This window comes from Rhinichthys klamathensis, unplaced genomic scaffold, assembly GCF_029890125.1.
Source record: "Rhinichthys klamathensis goyatoka isolate OS25496 unplaced genomic scaffold, OSU_Roscu_1.1 h1tg000157l_1, whole genome shotgun sequence".
NCBI classification, from domain to species: domain Eukaryota; kingdom Metazoa; phylum Chordata; class Actinopteri; order Cypriniformes; family Leuciscidae; genus Rhinichthys; species Rhinichthys klamathensis.
In genome coordinates, this window is record NW_026606692.1 from 5342335 (window position 1) to 5364806 (window position 22472).

The 22472-nt window shown below is 36.0% G+C and overlaps 1 protein-coding gene across 1 annotated transcript in view; it reads left to right on the forward strand.

Moving 5' to 3' along the window:
• Positions 1-1994: 1994 nt before the first annotated feature.
• The window catches only part of cacna1hb (calcium channel, voltage-dependent, T type, alpha 1H subunit b), a 56209-nt gene continuing 35731 nt past the window's right edge, over positions 1995-22472 (forward strand). The window contains exons 1-7 of the mRNA XM_056258733.1: positions 1995-2156; positions 3909-4042; positions 5819-5916; positions 6733-6892; positions 17815-18127; positions 18764-18856; positions 20998-21655. Of these exons, the coding sequence (XP_056114708.1) occupies positions 2064-2156; positions 3909-4042; positions 5819-5916; positions 6733-6892; positions 17815-18127; positions 18764-18856; positions 20998-21655 (1549 nt within the window). The 5' untranslated portion in view covers positions 1995-2063. The remainder of the gene's footprint in view (positions 2157-3908; positions 4043-5818; positions 5917-6732; positions 6893-17814; positions 18128-18763; positions 18857-20997; positions 21656-22472) is intronic.

Here is a 22472-nt window from a genome sequence, read left to right on the forward strand (position 1 = left end):
TTGAGAACAAAAATCAATTATTAATCTACAAATGTCTTACATTATTCATGCTCAGTCTCATTTCACCACTTGATTTTTTAGCTCTGTGTTAAAATGTATTCTATTCTATTCTTTTTTTTCTAGGCTTCATTCAGTTGTTGATGAGGAAATATAAAAGCAGTTCTCCAAACAGATAAATATAATTGTGTATCATTATTGTGCTTTTCTCTACTAAACCTTATTTAACTCTGCTCTGTTTCTTCTCTTCTCTACTATAATATTCACTTCCAATCACAAGTTTGAGTAAAATATTTATTCATGTTTACATTTTGCTTGTGTTTTAGTTGGACTTTAGCCCTATTCAGACAGTAATTGTTTCTCATGGGGACGTAAGGTATTTTCAGCATTTACAGGGACTAGTCAGTGATTTTATTGCCGTCCGAATCCAAAATGTCATTGTTTTCCTTCCACCGGCTTTATTAACTTATTTCCGCTAATTTCCATTTTTAAAATGACATCCATTATTTTGAGATAAAATACAAGACAGAAAACCATTTTAACCATAGTGCATTTATCAGGAGATTTAAATAATCACAAAAATAATTAGGATATTATTATTAAAATAAATATGAACTTTTGACATTTAATATGACATTTTATGTACAGAAGACAATCATGTGAAAGAGCAAGTGAGCAGCGTGTTTCCGGGTTCACAAGGATCACAAAACTCGCTCCTCCACCGTGAATAAATCGCCATCCGAATGCTTTTATCACTGAGGTGCCAGCCATGCAAATCTATTTTTATGAACGTCCATATGAGACACAATTACTGTCCGTATAGGGCTTTTGAGTTGGTTTTGCACTGTGTTCTGTTCAGTTTCATGTCTTTGTTCATCTGTTGCCATAGTGTTTGATTTGTCCTCATGTGATACACCTGTGTCTTGTTAATTATCTCGTTTAGTCCGTAGTGTTTCCTTGGCTGTGTGCGAAATCGACCCCTATACCTTTAAATAGGGCACTATTTTAGACAGTGCTTTTGTGAGTGCGCTCATTTAATCTCACAATGCACCGCAATAACGAGTGTACAACTGATGTACGCTCAACAGCTATAGAGAATACCCATAATGCACTGAATTCCTGCGTCTGACCAGAAGATGGCGCTCGCAGCTGAATCCATTATCCAAACCCCTGGTCCAATGTGGCTACAGCGTAATATCATACAGGTATAAATCCTTTTTAATTGAGTGTTTAATTAAGGTTTATACATGCTAGTTTCCATGACATATATTCAAGATAAATCCATCTTACTACTGGAGCTGCCAGTTTGCTAAGTTTCAAATGATTATTATACAGCAAACACATGCAAAACTATGCAAAAGCTGCAGCCCTTCCGGGTGCGCTTACGTCCAAATTTAATCACTCGTTTTAATTCACTCCTTCAAGTGGACTATATTAGTGGAGGAATGTAGAGAATAGTGAATGATGTGTATAAAGCCCTCATTTTCAGTTGCTCTTGGCCAGATCTCGTCTTTTAATAGGTGTTATTCTGTGTCCTGTGTTTTTGTCTGTGTTGAATGTGTTTTCTAGATAACCTAAAGAAGTGTAATTTTTGAGTTTGTTTTGATTAAAAAGAAAACTGCTTGTAAATAGATCCATCTCAACCCCAGTGTAACAGCATTAAATTGAATTGACTTTTACATTGTTACACAAAATCAATTTTTAAAGAAAATAATTAAATAATTCTATATCACGTTTTCCACCAAAATATTAAGCAGCAACTGTTTTCAACATTGATAATAAGAAATATTTCTTGAGCAGCAAATCAGGATATTAGAATGAAAAATTCAGCATTGCATCACAAAAAAAAAATCTTACAGGCCAAAAACCTTTGAACAATGTTTTGATTTTAAACGGTAAACTGTGTTGAGAGACACGCCATTTTACGCCATTTTAAAAAGACCCCAAGATCAAGAGTTAATGAAACATGATATTTATGCAGACTGTGAAAGGAATATTTGAATTTGTTTTTCTTTGTGAGTTGTATTGGCCTTAACTGAAGCTCTACGTGGTTTGAGCGAGTCAGCATGCTGGTGATTCTGCTCAACTGCATCACACTCGGCATGTTCCAGCCCTGCCAAGACCTGGAGTGCCACTCTGACAGGTGCAGCATACTGCAGGTAACACACACACACACACACACACACACACACACACACATGGTTAGATTAACTAAACTGCCCATATTATGCTTTTCCATGATACAAAGTACATGATAAATCGAATTATTGTCTACCAAATGAAAGAACCGATTGTGAAGGGGCTGAGTCTTGTAACAAATCTACATAACGCCAGCCTATGGTCTTCATTGGCTGCCCACGGACAACATCTACTTTGACACGTCCTCAAACACTAGATGTAGCTGAGACTGGAAGAGTTTGGTTCGTGATGTCGACATGTCGAGAAGATGCTGTTGTCTGTGCTGCGAAAGCAAATCCACTTTGCAGGCAGTTCCAAAGGATGAGGACTAGGACTCGATTTGAGACAGTAAAACCGACACCATTAATACTGTTCGTATACTGTGTATCAAGCTGAGCTGAAATGGGCGTTTGGTTTCCGACACGCGCTGTAGTAATTAATCACAACAGACCGGGCCGTCTGACCAATCAGAGCAGTGCAGGCTCTCAGAAAGGAGGTTTTTATAGAAACTGGATCCTTTTTTGAACCGTTTCAGACTGATAAAAGAGGTGATGATGCACTATATTATAAGAAAATGTAAGTGGTTTTGACCTTGGATGCATGTTGGAGACATCTAAAACAAAATTAGGAACCTTTGAAATAGAATAATAGGGGCACTTTAAAGATTTGAATCTCTGTGATTAATTGATCTAATCTGTTGTTTTGTTTGAGTTAGTTAGAAAAGAAAGCATTCAAAGACTAAAACATACAACTTCAAGCACATACATTGGCCTGAAGAATTAGACATTTAAGCCCCATAATGTTTTATTACAACATATCAAACCAAGTGATATCTGTAGAAATACACTTTTCAAGAAAAACATTACATTAGATCATTTTTAAATATATGTTTTATTGTACAACACTATCAATGTAGAAGAAAAGTTCCAATACGGAGCGGCGTGAAACTGTTATGTCAACTGTCGTGAGCGACACCATGAAGCATCAGCCACAGACTCTGCAACATACGCTTCTTTAATCTCAAAAATAACCTGTAGATTCTGCATAATAATAGGAACATTGTTCACAACAGGCAATTTGAAGTCTGACAGAGATCGTCTTGAAATGTAGTGTCGAAGGTGGTGAATTTAGTAGACAAGCGCTGCTTTAAATGAGATCAATTAAGAGAAGGAAATCTGTGTTTCAAACATCCGCTGATAATCACCCTGGGACCAGTTTGTTGAAAGTGAAGGTAGATCATTTATTTGCATATGCCACTTAGACTGATATTTTGTATTGAAATGAATACCTTTTGGATATGCGACATGATGCATTTTCAGGCTTTTGCTATTCTAAATCCCAACATAATTGAACATTAAACACTATCAGTCTTCCCTGTAAGTCCCATGCAAAGCATCATGGGAACTACATTTTCAGGTATGTCAACATTAAAACATAATTTTTGAGTACTGGATTGGTTCACATTCACCCTACATAATGCAATCTAGTAGACTGTACATTTTAGAGAATTATATTAATTGAGAGCAGTTTAATTACTATGCATAGTCAACTTAAAAAAAAAATGATATGGGGAGTGTTGTTTGCTTTTAAACTTTTAACAGTTTTTAGAGGTTTGAACCAAAAACCATGATTTTCGATTAGACCGATATAAAAATGCACTTTAAATAAATGACATGGTCATTTGTCTTTTTCCATGTAGTGGTTGAATGTGTTCACGGTTCTTCACTCTACAGGCCTTCGATGACTTCATCTTTGCATTCTTTGCTGTGGAGATGGTGTTAAAAATGGTGGCCTTGGGGGTATTCGGCCCGAAATGTTACCTTGGCGACACCTGGAACCGCCTTGACCTCTTTATCGTCATGGCTGGGTGAGTGACCAATCACAAACCTGAAACTGCCACGCTCACATCTAAAAAGTCAACTATTAGTGTGTGATTCCAAGAATTTGATGAGTCATTAAACTCTTAACTATTACAAGGTGTGTGTGTGTGTGTGCGTGCATTTGTGTGTGTTTGTTTAATGTCAAATCCAGTTTTAATGTCAGGTCAAGTTCTAATGTCAAGTCGATGTGTCACAGCTAAGCTCATGAATGACAATTACCACCAGGCGAGAGTCTCTGTGTCTGTCTGTATCTTTTCTCTCTTGTCACTTGCACTGTCACTGACACTGATTTCTACACGGTTTCCTCTCTTTCCAAAAGGCAGCTCAATCTAAAGTTACTGATCACTCATTAAAACTCTTGTGTGAGTAAGTTGGCCATTAATTCGGACAAAGGAAAAACATTTCTAAACCACTGTGGGATGCTGGTGTGCTGGTTTCCCCCCTAGACTTCTTAATTAGCTTAACTTCCTTCATAAATCTCCTTTACCAGAAATATTATATTGGTCAATCAGGTGAAAAGCGTGGCTATAACAGCACTAAACCAACACTAACTAGTATAAATAGCATAGACATTCACGTTGGCCTTAGTTTCACTTTCAGCAGGGCGAACATATAAATATTTGAAATCAATTTAGTAACATTAAATATTCTCTTGCTGCTGTGTGTGAGAGCAGTAAGAGAGAGATGTCTCTGTTTTAAATTTAATGTAGTAAACATGATGAGTCAATGAATCGAGAGCAAACACTGGTCTGCATCACAAATGTTACCAAAATCCCCTATGCCATTTCATGTATTAAAACGTTTCAGTAAAAATATATACACTACCTTTTTTAAAGAATGTTTTTTTTTAATCAGCAAGAATGCTTTTAATTGATTAAAGGGTCAGCAAAAACGTGTACAGTGTTACAAAACAATTAAATAAATGCTGTTCTTTTGAAATTTCTATTCATCAAAGAATCCTGAAAAAAATATTAAGCAGAACAACTGTTGGTTGCAAATCAGCATATTAAAATGATTTCTGAAGGATCATGTGAGACTGAAGACTGAAGTAATGATGCTGAAAATTCAGCTTTACTATCACAGAAATAAATTAAATTTGAAAATATATTACAATAGAAAATAGTTCTTTTAAATTCTAAAAATATTTCACAATAATATTGTTTTCACTGTATTTTTCCATCAAATAAATACAGCCTTGGCGAGCAAAAGAGACGCCTATCAAAAACATACATCAAATTACTGACCCCGAACCTTTGAACATTAATGTATGCATTAAAGTATGATAAATACTGCTGCTTATTAATATTTTGTTACATATAAATTAAACTGATCAAATCATATTATTAATTATCTGCCTTGTGTTTATTTATATTTTTTTTTATTGTATTATTATTATTATTTTTATTTATTTATTTTTTATTCCAAACTAAGACTGTCCATAATAACACTCTTTAGAAGATAGAGGAAAATACAGGAAATAAAATAAACACAACCACATACAGTAGAACAAAGACGATACCGGACATTGAACTGAATGAACGACTATTATATTATATTATATTATATTATATTATATTATATTATATTATATTATATTATATTATATTATATTATATTATATTATATTATATTATATCAGTAATATAGAATTAATATATTATATTACAGATATCTATATTACAGATAATTCTATATTATCTGTATTACCCTGTTGTGTTGCATTTCAAGTTTGTTTAAATGAATTTCTGTTGCTTATGTTTTAGGATGTTGGAGTATTCTTTAGATGGTCATAATGTTAGTTTCTCAGCCATCAGAACCGTACGGGTTCTCCGACCTTTACGAGCCATCAACAGAGTTCCTAGTGAGTACTGTTTTCGCTCTCTTTGTTTCCATCTGTATATCTTTCTCGGTTCTCTCTTAACTGTCACTGTTTTACAACCCAGCTATTGATTTAAAACAAATGATCTGGAAGCTGAAAAAAAGATGTGCCTGCTGTATTTATAGATTCACACACGCAAAGAGTAGACAAGACTCCCATGATGTATTATATGGTCACTGACGCGGATTCTTGCAGCTAAGTGCCCACAGTCCAACATCTCATAGTTGATGGACCACAAAATAATACACAAACACTCACACACGCTTGCTATTAGTCTTCAGAGAGGTGCTGGTGTGTGTTACAGTCATGGATTGAGTCCAACAGTGAAAGTAAGTGTCTGTTTTGTTTAATGTAGGGCGAGACCGTAAATTCTTGACATGCACTCTTACCATTTATAGCACACTCCTTTTGTCTACACATTCCAAATAAGTGTGTGTGTGTGTGTGTGTGTCTGTGTGTGTTCAGCAAAGCAGTAATAGATTTTGGACTCAGTGAGGAGTGAGAGCCCATGGCTGTTAAGTTTCCAATTCGATTATTCTCAAACCACCGAGCGTTAGCCAAAGCCTCGCAAGTTTGTGTTTGTGTTTGTGTGTGTGTTTGTTCACTTCTCGGCTCAATTACTGAACACATCAGGCACACATTCAGTATGTGAATGTCAGATAAGAGTTATCTAAGTTAAATGTAACACTGCAGAGTCTCATCTCTAAATGCGTCTAGTGAACCTCGATGGCTTTGATGCTTCATTGCACGTGTTATTAAATGCATGTTTGTGACATCATGTATCTGTGTGTCTCGTAGGCATGCGGATCCTGGTGACATTGCTGTTGGATACTTTACCGATGCTGGGAAACGTCTTGCTGCTGTGTTTCTTCGTGTTCTTCATCTTCGGGATCGTCGGCGTGCAGCTGTGGGCGGGGCTTCTCCGGAACCGCTGCTTCTTTGACAGCAACGTCAGAAAGTAAGTGCAAAACTAATGCGTTTTAATGCAAGCTGCTCCATACATGCAAATTGCAGGGGTTTGAAAAAATTAGGCTTGGGTGTCAAGAATAATGTTGCAACAATAAATGCTTTGAAATCGCATGTATGCGTACAATATGTTCCTCTGTGAAACCTGTTTATGTTGTTTCATCAGATGAATGAATGACTTTTTGGTGGTTTTGAAGGCCACTGTCCAGATTTTTATGGGAGTTTAATTGAAATATTCTATTATCATCATTATACTATTCTCATAGCAAATAGTATTGATTAAGTTTGTAAAAAGACAAAAAAGTAGTGTGTGTACAGTAATGTGCTTCACATAAACATATGTGAAGATTGTATTTTTGTTAAAGAACTTGTGTTTTTTTTCCCACAAATGTTTGATATTAAACATTTTTTAATGCTTTTCTACTTGGATGAACTCATGGTTATGTGCTACTGATGTATATCATGTAGGCTGAGTTATCCTACATATCGTTCAAAAGTTTGAGTCTGTAAGAGTTTTTAATATTTTTTACAGTTTTTTTTATTCGCTTTGGTACTATTTTCATATGTAAGGTGTACATTTTCAAAACTCTTAGTACAAAAATCCAAACTGATCACACTTGTAACGCAGCTAGTCATTCTTTCAAAACCTGATATAATGCTTTCAGTCAGTTGCACATGTTTTCAGTCCACATAATCATTGTTTCAAACACAAGATTGTTGTAATATGTAATGAGAACATTTGGTTTAATCACCGAAACACAACAGTATGATCTTCTTTCAGTTTAGTACTTTTAACAATCAGTTCATACAACAGCAAACAATGCAAGATACATGTTTCAAATTACCCTTAGAAGTGCTGAAATTAATATGCTACAGTAGCTATAAAAGACAGATTACACAGTTTTCACATAAGGCAATACACTTACATTACCCAACATTTACATAATCTATAATTTCCAAAATGTCCATCATATGTGTAATCAAGTGAAGGATCAATGAAGACATCCTCTACAATCATTTGGGCAAATTAGTTTTTATTTTTCAGATATAAGGTAGGCCTATACTTTCTATACTGAAATGTAACTAAATAAGAACAAAACAATAACATTTAGTGCACACATTACATTACTGTAATTTGGATCAAGCCTGTCTTGAGCATTTGGCCATAGATTCTCGTCCACATCACAATGAATGTTATCATTGTTCATGCACCTTGGAAAAAACCTTTTGGCGTGACGAATCCATGCTTGACATTGGTCTACAGTACACTGATGTCATCACATGCATCATCCATGGCCTGAAGGAGGGTGGCACGCTCAAGGGGTCGGCGATCATAGACCTTCCACCTCCATGCTGAAAGAAATTCCTCAATAGGGTTGAGGAAAGGAGAGTATGGAGGCAGGTAGAGGGTCATGAATCGGGGATGGGCCTGAAACCATGCTTGAACTACCTCTGATTGGTGGAACCTGACATTGTCCCACACAATTACATAGGTGACCCCTTCACCTTGACAGGGCGGCTCAATTTACTGTAATTGAGAAACTCAATAAGATGTGCAGCATTATAGACGCCAAGTAATGTCCTACGACACCATCTTCAGAGATAGCTGCGCACATGGAGATGTTTCCTCCACGTTGTCCAGGCACTTGGACTGTGGCCCGTTGGCCGATGATGTTCCGTCAAGCACCATAACCCTCTAAAAAATATATTTTGGTTAGTTCTTTTAACAGTGTTGTTCCAATATACATATGACGTAAGTGATGCATCAAATAGTAACAGTAATACAATATATAGTGCTGTACCTGAACATACTCAGCCCTTAGTTGAACATAGAATTGACAGTTGATCTTTTTAGATTTGGATCAACTAATCTGGCAGCCTCTGCCATAATAAGGCCTCTGCTCACCACATGATCAACGATGATGGCCCGGACTTCATTAGAGACAGCAGTTCTCCCTCCCTCTCTCTGATGACCAACCCTTTGACGGGCCCCATGCCCACCTCTCTGACCTCTCTGTTAGTGCCCATGCCCACCTCTCTGACCTCTCTGACCTCTGTTGGTGCCCATGCCCACCTCTCTGACCTCTGTTTGTGCCCATGCCCACCTTTCTGACCTCTGTTTGTGCCCATGCCCACCTCTCTGACCTCTGTTGGTGCCCATGCCCACCTCTCTGACTTCTGTTGGTGCCCATACCCACCTCTCTGACCTCTCTGACCTCTGTTGGTGCCCATGCCCACCTCTCTGACCTCTCTGACCTCTGTTGGTGCCCATGCCCACCTCTCTGACGGATCCCTTGTCCACGATCTCTTCCTATTCATTGCTGTCTATCCTGCTCCATGTTGAAAGAAATGGCCAGTGTTTACACCCGCACTTTTATATATAGTAACCAATTGTGGTTACCACTATGGGAAATCAATTAGCAATAACGAGTATTCATCATGTGTGGTTACACGTAATTTATATGTTCGTACAAACGCACATTTTATTTCTGTAGTTCTCAAAATTCCATATACTGTATATTGCTGAAATGAAAATCTATAGGTTTACCAAATGATTCATTGATTAACCATTAAGATCAGTTGGATTAAATAATAGACAACTGTATTAAACTGAACAAAAAGAGATGCAAATCAAAAGTTTGATAGTAAAAGCTTTATGAAAGGCAGTTACTATGAATGAAACAATAATGTAGATGAAACACTTATTTTGTGTTGTGAAAAGGATACTTTGTGATTTTGTGAATTGTACTAACACAATTGAAAACATGATGAAATGTTTGAAAAAAGTGCACTTTTGTCTGTTGTGATATTAGCACCAAGAGTTTTGAAAATGTACACCTTACTTGTGAAAATAGTACCAAAGCGAATAAAAAAAACTGTAAATAAGCTTGTTAAGCTCACCAAGGCTGCAAATCAAAAGTACAGTTAAAACAGTAATCTAGTGAAGTATTATTACAATTTAAAATAACTGTTGTCTATTTTAATATATTTTCAAATTTAATTTATTCCATTGATGTTAAAGCTGAATTTTCAGCATCATTCCTTCAGTTTTCAGTGTCACATGATCCTTCAGAAATGATTCTAATATGCTGATTTGCTGCTCAAGAAACATATATTATTATCAATGTTGAAAACAGTTGTACTGCCTAATATTTTTGTGGAGACCGTGATTAATTTTTTCAGGATTCTCTGATTAATAGAAAGTGTTTATTTGAAATAGAAATATCTTATACAATTATATATGTCTTTACTGCCACATTTGATCAATTGAATGCAATTTTATTCAGTATAAAAATAAAAATAAATCTTATTGACTAACTTTTAAATGGTAGTGTATGAAAGATATGTCCAGTATCCATATACCAAAAGTTTTCAGATTTTCTTTCAGATTTACAGGGTCATGACAAGAAATATTGGATGTAACTTAACCTTAAAGAGTTGTTTATACCATTGAAAAAGTTTGGCATATTTTAAATATACATTTCCTCGTCAGTACACTGACTAGATCCACTGAACGCTTTTTCCATTGCTTTTACAAACTAAGGGACATGTGAAAAAAATGTCTGTGCTAATAGACCTGGAATTACCTTTTAATGAGGAATTTAGGTTAGCAGATTACAGCAATCCCAAGTATAAATGTTGCATTATATTATTTTAGTGTATGCTGACACAGGATATCAATTCTCGCATTACATACGCCATAAGGGCCTCGTTGATCATAGAGAGTGTACAAATTAAAGAGTTGAATAATGATTATCCATAAGGCAGTTTGCACCAGTGAATCATTCTGACAACTGTCCACCCTGATGTACTGCACACCAGAAAGCCAGTCTGCTGAAAGAAGCCTTGACCCGTTCAGGTGCATCACTGCTTCTCTCCAGTTCCCTTCCCCAAAGCCCAACACTATCCAAGCAACGTCTGTTACAATAACGCTTCTCACTCAAATTATGCTGCCCTTTTAAAAACACAGTTCTCTTGTGCATACAACATTTATTGCATTGTCTGTCAAAAACCACTTGCAATATCCACTTCAGTCCATCCGCTGCTATCTGCATTAAACGAAGATTCGGCCTTTACCTCCGAAAAATCCTTTTCTCGTTTCTTATTGAAACTTTTTTTTAATTGTGTCATTCTACAAAGTGGGTGTATAGCGTGCCTTACAGTATGTTGAAAAATAATTTTAACAATGAATAACTCGTCAACTTTCACTGTATTTTTCCATCTTTCTTCATGTGGATGCGTTTTTTTTTTTTTGCTGTAATGGCAAGTATTCACATTTAAAAAAAGATTAAAATGTATTCTCTCTCTAACGACTTAAAATTCATGTTTTCGAGAAGTAAACAGAAGAGACCGTAATTTTTAAATTTGACCTTAATTTTTTTTCATTAAGGTAAAATTTTAAAAATTCAACCCTCTTACCATGATTTGGTTTAACAAACTACTTAAATTTGATTTCATATATATATATATATATATATATATATATATATATATATATATATGTATATATATATATATATATATATTGACATTAATTACCTTAAACATAAGGCTTATAATATCACATTAAACTAAAATCATAAACCATGATATCTTTATGAAGGCATAATTACATCAGTGTATATCGAAATGTATTAATTTGGCTTTAGATGTCACAATCTAATTGATTAACACTTAAACACTGTAACCATGTAAAACTGGGAAAGGCACTCGTTTCAGAGAATGACCCAGTTAATAAATGTTTACCATGGCTTGCAGCACACACACAGAAATTGCCAGTCATATTACACAGGTGTGATAGCTTTCTGTCTAAGTGAGTCCCATTGGATGTGCAAATTTGTCTGTTTGCACGTCTTCTCGTTGTTTTCGGAGCCTGCAGCCAGTTTTGTTTCCCACATGATTTGGCACTCTAATAAGGGAGTCCACTCCTTTCTATTTTAATTTTAATTAATTTTGAACAAAGAAAAACAACTATCCTGGCCTTGATGGACTTTTCTTGCATCTTTCTTTCTTTCTTTCTTTCTTTCTTTCTTTCTTTCTTTCTTTCTTTCTTTCTTTCTTTCTTTCTTTCTTTCTTTCTTTCTTTCTTCCTAATAACCCAATTAAATTGAGAAAAGCAGTCATTAGTGCCCTCCACCCCCACATCTCGCTAACCTCCAAAAAACATAGCAGTGTGAACCCTGATGCAATTAAATACAGAATTTATAAGGTAATTTGTGTCTTATTTCTATCAGGTCTTTGCTAAACTGCAGAATATCTGTGTAATACATTCAGTGCATGAGCTCGTAAAACAGATGACCTCTGGGCAATCTTTTAGTGTGACAAAAGAGGGAATTGTTTTATCTAGAAGACTACAAAACTAGAACCAGACAAATGTTATGGTTTGGATCCATGTCCTCTGAATTTACTGGCTTATAATCTGCAGATGAATGCTTATTTGCAGACCCTTTATTGTGTGTGTGTGTGTGTGTGTGTGTGTGTGTGTGTGTGTGTGTGTGTGTGTGTGTGTGTGTGTGTGTGTGTGTGTGTGTGTGTGTGTGTGTGTGTGTGTGTGTGTGTGTGTGTGTGTGTGTGTGTGTGTGTGTGTGTGTGTGTGTGTGTGTGTGTGTGTGTGTGTGTGTGTGTGTTTGGTGGAAAAAGGTTGGTTATTTAAGTTTTAGATATGTAACACAATTCTCAGGCTATTTTATTCAACATTCTCTTATAGTGGCAGCGGTATTGTTGATTTTGACAGATATTTTGATTAACGTTTGAAAACAATAATAATGTCTGTTATGTTTAGAAGTGTTGGCTATTTGTATTAATTAGTTCATAATTTAACCATAAAGGTACATATTACTACTTTAGGGACCTAAAATGCAAGTTTATAAGTTGTCTTTTTAAGGGTACTGCCACAGGGACAAGCTGTTGCACCCCTAAAGGTACAATTTTAGCACATTGTTTCTAACAATGTAAATTTTTAATGCAATGCAGTGCATCTTGCTATTAAATGTCAAGTAAATTAGCAATCTGTTTTGAGTTTAGTGCATTAATAAAAGATACATAGAATGTCATTTTTTAAGTCTATAGCATTTACAATTCATGTTGCATGATTGCAAATATTACAATAAAAAAAACTTATGCTGCTTTATTTCAGATATGCTTTAAGTAGCACATGGGCCATTATCTTTAACATTCTCTCTGAAAACCTAATATAAACATGTTTGCAGATGATGTGATTACCTAATAGTTCAGCTGAAAGCTCTTCTGGCTCTCTCGGTTTAATAAGCAGGAAGTGAAACAGATCAAAGCAGAAGCTCACTTGGCTCAAAATGGTTTGTAAATGCTCAGAGAACAAAATGCTCCAAACTATCACCCATTATTATGTAGCTTTGAGGTGGTCACAGAGGGATGCTTCCGTTAGAACGAGTCACAGGAGTCTTCAGCTTGTGTTGCCACAATATTAAATAGACACTTCATATATGAAAGCTAAATCAAAATGTAATGCAATGCAGTGCAATCTGCAAATATTAAATGTCAAATAAATTAGCATTCTGTGTTTTGCTTTGTAGTAGTTTTGACTATTTTTTTACTGCTTTATATCAAAAGGCTGTCTTTTTCCCTCATGTGGTGTTCGGGTCAATTTGACCCGGAGAAGATTTTCTTTTTCCCGAAAGTACTAGTTAATGTTATCGCTTTGGACTGAAACTTAGTGACTTTGTTCCCAAACGGTATAACTAAATCTCAGTGTTTTTTTGAAAATTTTCGTATTTTTTTGTGGGAGTATTGTTACCTTGTTACACTTGTGGTGTTCCCGGTCAAAAATGACCGGCCCATAAAAAATAGCTTATAAGTCACTTATTATACCATATTTTCACCCAATCTTGGATTCAATCTTTTTGTCAACTTGTTCTCTTTCAATTAGGACTGGTTTTATATTTCTGTTTGCATCTGATTAATCGTGGGCCTCATTTATCTGAGAGTAGGCATCTCATTTTTTGAGTAAAAAACTAATAATTTATGAGTAAATTTGGAAATATGAAAAATAAATATGAAAAAAATGGCTACGGTTGATCACACTAGTCTACTCTAATGTTTCACCAGGAATTTTGTTTTTAAACTTTTGTTTTGTAAAAAATATGGCACATAGTCACACTTGTGGTGTTCCCGGTCAAAAATGACCGGCCTATAAAAAATAGCTTATAAATCATTCATTATACCATATTTTCACCCAATCTTGGATTCAATCTTTTTGTCAACTTGTTCTCTTTCAATTAAGACTGGTTTTATATTTCTGTTTGCATCTGATTAATCGTGGGCCTCATTCATCTGAGAGTAGGCATGGTCAAAAATGGTCACAATGGCCGACCATTGAAAGTGAATGGGAGAGACTGAAAATAACAGAACAATTTAGTTTTCAGGAGCATGTTCATTATTTTCATGTACACATATGAGCATGTGTGCTTGCAAACATTGAGCCCTTGGACCTGTGCATGTATCAATACATTTATACACACGCTACCCAGACACACACACGTTAAAACACACAAACTTTTTTGAGTATTACACACATTCTTTTCCACAGAGAGAAATTTGATCCTACCCTAACCTGCATCTAATATACATTTATCCATCTGACATTACCACACACACACACACACACACACACACACACAAACTGGCCGTGACTGCAGTGACACGGCTTCAAAAGAATCTTTCTTTCATGGTCTTGTTTCATCACAGCTTCCAGACAAAATATTATGACATTTTGTTTTGGAACTGTGAGGTTCTCACACAGAACTAGACAATATTTACAAATATACATCATGTGATAGCACAGGCATATATAAATGCCTCACAGCACCTTGCTTGTCATTCATTTGTGGCAGCACAATGGCAAAACAGCTCTGCACATGATGTTATTCATCAGATTTTTGACTCAGAAACTAGTGAGGAGGAGGACATGCAGGATGCATCTTGCAGTGAAGATGTTTCTGAAGAGGAAGGCCTTCAGAAGAAAACCTGCCTTGCCTCATAGGTGGGGATGAAGGCCAGGACAAAGTTCCATCTTTTGACCAGAATGAAACGGTAACCTCAGCTGGGCCCTCATCACTGGACGACTGCTCCTCATCAGTTGTTTCAAGCTCCGTAGCCGATTCAGTGGTGCCTTCCTCTTCAGAAACATCTCCACTGCAAGATGCATCCTGAATTTCCTCCTCCTCACTAGTTTCTGAATCAAAAATCTGATCACGGCCTGTGTGTGTGTGTGTGTGTGTGTGGTAATGTCAGATGGATAAATGTATATTAGATGCAGGTTAGGGTAGGATCAAATTTCTCTCTGTGGAAAAGAATGTGTGTAATATTTAAAAAAGTTTGTGTGTTTTAACGTGTGTGTGTCTGGGTAGCGTGTGTATAAATGTATCGATACATGCACAGGTCCAAGGGCTCGATGTTTGCAAGCACACATGCTCATATGTGTACATGAAAATAATGAACATGCTCCTGAAAACTAAATTGTTCTGTTATTTTCAGTCTCTCCCATTCACTTTCAATGGTCGGCCATTGTGACCATTTTTGACCATGCCCACTCTCAGATGAATGAGGCCCACGATTAATCAGATGCAAACAGAAATATAAAACCAGTCCTAATTGAAAGAGAACAAGTTGCCAAAAAGATTGAATCCAAGATTGGGTGAAAATATGGTATAATGAGTGACTTATAAGCTATTTTTTATAGGCCGGTCATTTTTGACCGGGAACACCACAAGTGTGACTATGTGCCATATTTTTTACAAAACAAAAGTTTCAAAACAAAATTCCTGGTGAAACATTAGAGTAGACAAGTGTGATCAACAGTAGCCATTTTTTTTCATTTTTTTTTTCATATTTCCAAATTTACTCATAAATTATTTGTTTTTTACTCAAAAAATGAGATGCCTACTCTCAGACAAATGAGGCCCACGATTAATCAGATGCAAACAGAAATATAAAACCAGTCCTAATTGAAAGAGAACAAGTTGACAAAAAGATTGAATCAAAGATTGGGTAAAAATATGGTATAATCAGTGACTTATAAGCTATTTTTTATAGGCCGGTCATTTTTGACCGGGAACACCACAAGTGTGACTATGTGCCATATTTTTTACAAAACAAAAGTTTCAAAACAAAATTCCTGGTGAAAATGTTAAGTTGACTAGTGTGATCAACAATACCAATTTTCTTCAGATTTTATTTAATATTTTCAAAATTATTCAAATTTTTTTTAAAAATTACTCAAAAAATGAAATGCCTACTCTCAAATAAATGAGGCCTATGATTATTCAGATGCAAATCAAAATATAAAACCAGTCCTAATTGAAAGAGAACATGTTGACAAAAAGATTGAATCCAAGATTGGGTGAAAATATGGTATAATGAGTGATTTATAAGGTTTTTTTTATGGCCCGGTCATTTTTGACCGGGAACACCACAGGTGTTATAGGGTTTTGAACACCACATGAGGGTTAAATAAAGCAAATTAATAAATTAGATAAGCTCAAATAAATAAATAAAAGCAACAAAATATTGATTGCCAACCTCAAAAGGTCAAAATACAAGACAATGCATGTTAATAAATAATGTGAAAAATTAATAAATTAACTAATAATTTAAATCTGTTTTTATTACAATGAATGTGAATTTCACAAAATGATGATACCGTTGAATAATTTAAAAAGTTGGATACAGCAGAAAAGACAAAAACAGATCAAATCGCCAATTTAATGAGGGAATACAGACTTTTGATGTGTTTAAAACTAGATACTTGTCATGCCAATTTTATGTTAGATATGTGTTAGTGTGTATCAATAAATCATAGAATTTTGTGCCTCGAAAGTGTACCATATTTGTGGAAAGTACCAGACGTAGAGTTATATCATTCATAGATTCTGCTATCTGAGCTGATTTTGATCTTAAAAGAATTATGGAAATCTTTATTCAGTAAAAATCCAATCACAAATAATGTATTACACATTATAAAAAAAAAACAGTTTTAACATTATTTTAGTATAATTGATATACTATTATAATTTTGTCAGTATTTTGAATAGTTCATTTGTATATTTTGTTTTCATTTTAGTTAATTTTGTTGTGTTTTTGTCTTTTTTTATTTAAAAAATGTTAATATTTTTTAAACATGTGAAATATATAAAATGCATTTTTATGAAGTTTATTTAGTTATTCACTTGTTTTCGTTGAGGATTTTTTTTTTTTCACTTAAACTAAACAAAAATTAGAAATGCTGCCTTGACGACGAGCTGATATAAAATAAGCTGATGTCAACGTTGTGAATCGAGTGGCCCATGGTGGCGGTGGTATGTTATGTACAACGAACACAGGTGCATTTTATTGATGGCATTTTGAATGCACAGAGATACCGTGACGAGATCCTGAGGCCCATTGTTGTGCCATTCATCCACGACCATCACCTCATGTTGCAGCAATACAGTAAAACTGCACATTTTAGAGTGGCCTTTTATTGTGGCCATGCAGCCTAAGGCACACCTGTGCAATAATCATGCTGTCTAATCAGCATCTTGATATGCCACACCTGTGAGGTGGATGGATTATCTCGGCAAAGGAGAAGTGCTCACTAACACAGATTTAGACAGATTTGTGAACAATATTTGAGAGAAATAGGCCTTTTGTGTACATAGAAAAAGTCTTAGATCTTTGAGTTCAGCTCATGAAAAATGGGGGCAAAAACAAAAGTATTGCATTTATAATTTTGTTCAGTGTGTATATGCAGTATAATAATATTATTTTTATTTTTTGTTTATGCTTATTTTATTTTAAGTAGTGAAATTATTTGTTTATTATTTTAGTTTTAGTTCACGATAATAACCCTGCACCGTGCGTGTGTCTCTCCCTAACCTACACTTTGTGGTCTGTCTGCAGGCTGTATAATGTTTCAGAGTCTGTGAGCGAATACTACAGACTGGAAGAAACAGACGACATCCCCTTCATTTGCTCCACCATTCGGGAGAACGGAATGTTGCACTGCTACAATATCCCCAAACGCAGAGTGGGAGGGGCTGATTGTGAACTCACGCCTGATGATGTCACAGATCTGGTTTTTAAAGAACCGCCTCATCATGGATGTGTAAACTGGAACTTGTATTACAACATCTGCAAAGCAAGCGAACACAATCCCCATAATGGGGCTATCAACTTTGACAACATTGGATATGCATGGATTGCTATCTTTCAGGTGTGTATGCGTGTCTGTGAGTTGGCAAAAAGATTTAAAGAGTAGTATAGAATGAGTTTATGTAAAAAAAAGAAAAAGCAAAGTCATCTTTTTTTTTTCAAGGCAGTTAAACACTTTCTATTTTTCTCTACTTGCGTGTTAGACATCCGCTCCAAGTTGTGCATTACAATTTTCGCTGAGTGTATATTAAGCCTGGCAGGCGCTGATATTTTTTATCCTCACATATTCTTTTGGCACAGAGAGACACTTACTTTCAGAGTTGGTAAATGAAGTGAATGGTTGCCAGGGGCTACAGCGAGAGTGAATCCTATTACATCATTAACCAACTTATCTGTCCCAGGAAATCAAGTTTTATCATGTTCCATTCTAATCTAATCTTTAGGTGCAACAATATTTATCATATTCTTTACTAATCTGATTGGGAATGTGCATGGAGATTTATCAGGTAAATCCAATTGACCACAGCATGACGTTTATCATTCCATAGTGTTTCCTGACCTAGTTTTCTGTAAGCGATGAACAATATTGGAAGATGTCCTTTGTATTCTGACACTTGAGAGAAGGGCTATATTTTAAGCAGTACTTGCTTTTGCGGATGTCGTAACCTTTATGATCCTGTTTCTGTTTTCTCATCAGGTCATCACCTTAGAGGGATGGGTGGATATCATGTATTATGTCATGGATGCACATTCCTTCTACAACTTCATCTATTTCATCTTCCTTATCATTGTAAGTGCGCAGTAATTAATTAATGGATACATCTTCCTCTCATTTAACCTCTGCTGGAGTCTTTCATTAGTCGCATGGAAGTGGTTTTTGCTATCATCAAGATATAAATTACTGGAGTAATTTCACTTGATAACTATACTTAAAGAGATGAAAATTAAAAACATCCTTTTGGAGAATTTGTGATTGAGCACTAATGAAACTAAATGCTTGTACTCAGTTACAGTACACTTCAGAGGAGAAAATCACACTTTTTACACCTTACAATCTTAGACCCTTAAAGTACATATTTTACTGGTCATCATTGTGTAAATCTATCATGTGTGAAATAAGAGCATTTTCAGTCTTATTGAAGTAACAAGTCAAATCACATTATTTTGTTTTACCTGTAATCATTGAGTTCAACCAAGGTCAGTGATCAGTCTATAAACAACTTTATAAGCAACTATAAAATAATTTGCAGCTCAATTTAAAGGTGCTCTATGTAACTTTTAGCGGCCTCTAGTGGTGATGTTTCAGATTGCAACCAAATTTTACAAGAGCGCTCGTGCTCGAACTCATAGACAATACCATCTATTACACAAATATCTCGGATAATAATAATAATAATAATAATACTAGACGGATTCGGCGAGCACCGAGCTCGTTGGGACCATCTAGTCGAGCTGAAAAGAACCATATAAGTTCCATAGTTTTTGGTGGTGTTTTCGCGGAGATATTAGCAGAAAACCATCGGGCGCACTGCAAAATTGCGGACGCCGGTGACGTCACGATCTCAGAAGAAAATCGCTCGTATCTCTGGAACGCAAAGACCCAGAGAGCTCAAATTCGGGGGAGGAGGTCCCAGGGGAACCCTTGCCCGAACGCTAGAGTGGCGGGCCTCGGGGATGCCCCCTACCGGATCGCCGTTCGCTGGGACCCCCGATTTCGAACGGCTATAACTCGGGGAGCCGGGCGAGTTGGACCTCGGGGGTGGGCTCGTTCGAAAGGCCCCGTCCAGCACTACGAACGATTAGAGTCTTGGGAATATTGATCAAGATTTACTGAGATATAAGCCGAAAAACGTGCGCCTTTAACCGGACGTAACTCCCTGACCGTCTACAATAGACTGTATATAAGGAGAGAGGCTCGGGAGCGCGCATGCACGTCACATCCGTTGGATTTCGCGGTAAATCTGACCCGGAGACTTCACATGGAAATGGGAATACTGGCCTTCAGAGGTAATAGCAAAACTCGACAAGTGGATCATTTTAATGTGTGATTACAACCCCTTCACACACAGGCAATAAAAAAAGGATTCATTTTAGTAGAAAAGTTACATAGAGCACCTTTAACACTTAACAAATTCTAATAAGAGGTTTCAGTCTGGTGTGTCCTAGAGACTTACTCAGAGAGTGTGACAAAATTGTGATTAAACAGGTCGACTTGCACAGTTTGTGCATGAAATGTACTTACAGTAATTGAGAATATGTCCTTTGGCTCTTGATTTCATCAGTCAATTTGAAAAGCTAAAAGCTTTTTTAGAGAGTAACGCAATATTGTAACGCGTTACTTTTAAAAGTAACTTTCCCCAACACAGAATTTCAAATATCAACAGTGTTTTTCAGAAATCGCTCACTGCACCTTTAAATGTGGAATCTTTTAGTCTGTATTTTTAGCTAGATACTTAAAAAAAATTACTAAAATATGTCAACTTAAAAACTACTTGCACTATTTAGAAAGTAAACATTTTGTACATTACCCTTACTTTAACTTACACAACTGTTCAAAAGTTTGTGATTTGTAAGATTTTTGAATGTTTATGAAAGAAGTCTCTTATGCTCTTCAAGGCTGCATTTATTTGATAAAAAAAAGTTTTTTAATATTGTGAACAAAAAAAATAACAATGTGAAATATTATTACGGTTTAAAATATTTAAAACAGTAAACATCATTCAGAGGGGATTGCCTTCATACACTTAACATTCGCCATGCAAATTATAATTGTATTGATAAAAAGACAAAAGAAAGATCAGTGTTCTGAAATGTGCATGAATACCCAGTGACAAAACATCAGTATACTTGTAGCAAGGTATTTGCAGTTGCCATATGTGGTCCTGTAATGTTTTTGAACTATTGTTTTCAACATCTCTGATTTGTCCGCAGGTAGGCTCCTTCTTCATGATCAACCTGTGCCTGGTCGTCATTGCAACGCAGTTCTCCGAGACCAAACAACGTGAGAACCAGCTGATGAAGGAGCAGCGAGCACGTTTCCGCAGTAATGAATCCACCTTAGGTAGCTTGACCGAACCAGGATCCTGCTACGAAGAAATGCTGAAGTACCTCGTCCACGTTTGCCGTAAACTTTGCCGTCACGCCGCACGCCTCTATGGCGAACTATGCCCTAAGAGACACGGGGGCGTGGCCAATCCCAGCAGCTCCCTCTCAGTGGGTGGGACTAATGGATATTGGAGTGACAATGGAACAAAGATGGGTCCGACCCAATACTGTATGCTGCATTATCATCACCCCCATCAGAATCAACATTACCTCAGCAATGGCATAGAAATGAAGACCCTTCATCTCGATAGAGACGCACAAAATTCCAAAAAGTCGCCATCACTCCCACTTGCACTTCAAAATTTAAAGGGTTTGAGGCTCGGTATGAACTATCCCACCATCCTGCCCTCCAAAATGTACACAAACTCACACGCTCGCTCACACTCGACCGGAGCAGTCAAAGCACCAGCTTTCCATCATGGACTCTATGGCAGGAAGATCTCTGTTTGTAGTGGATACCATGATACTTACAAGTTGCAGCACGGTAAGAACACAGATAAGCAGTATTTTGTTATCTGATGCTATTACATTCATATATTAATTGTGGCTTAAAGGTACAAATACTTTTTGAGCCACTGTACATACTGTAAAACATATGGAGTAGAAATGATGCCGTTTTGGGCCTGCTGTCTTAACTTAGTTTGTGGATTAAAAGTAAATTCTGTCTCTAGGGTTTTAACTTAATAACATAGATAATGAAATACTTTTTTTTTTCCTTTAGCTTTGCGCACTTGTCATGCCCTAATAATTCCAAATTGAATTGAGGGAACCGTCTGCACAAACACACACTCTGTCTAGTCATTATTTTTGTGCCTCTTGACTTTTGCCTGAAATGACTGTACCTGGTGAGGAAGCCTTGCGATTTTTCAACATTTTGGTCAAAATATATTCATAACTTTGATTTGTTTTAACTTCTAAAGTACATTCTTTCCCACACTTCTGTGAAATTGCGTTTAATAGATATTGCAAAACTTGTTGTGTTGTCAAGAGGTTGCTCTCAGGTGTTATTTTATATATTTAAAAAAAGATATATTTATTCCCGTAATCACATTTATCCTTGTAATTGCCTGGGATGGATTTGGTACTCAAGAAACATTTCTTAATATTATCAATGTTGAAAGCAGCTGCTATATAAATATTTTTGTGGAAACCTTATTACGTGTTTTTTTTCTTTAAGAATATAAAGTTCAAAAGTACTTATACTTTATAAATTAATCTTACCCTAAACTTAAACAAACGGTAGTGTATTTTCTTTGGAAACAGGATGTTTGGTGGAACATATCACCAGAGCGTCTGCAAAT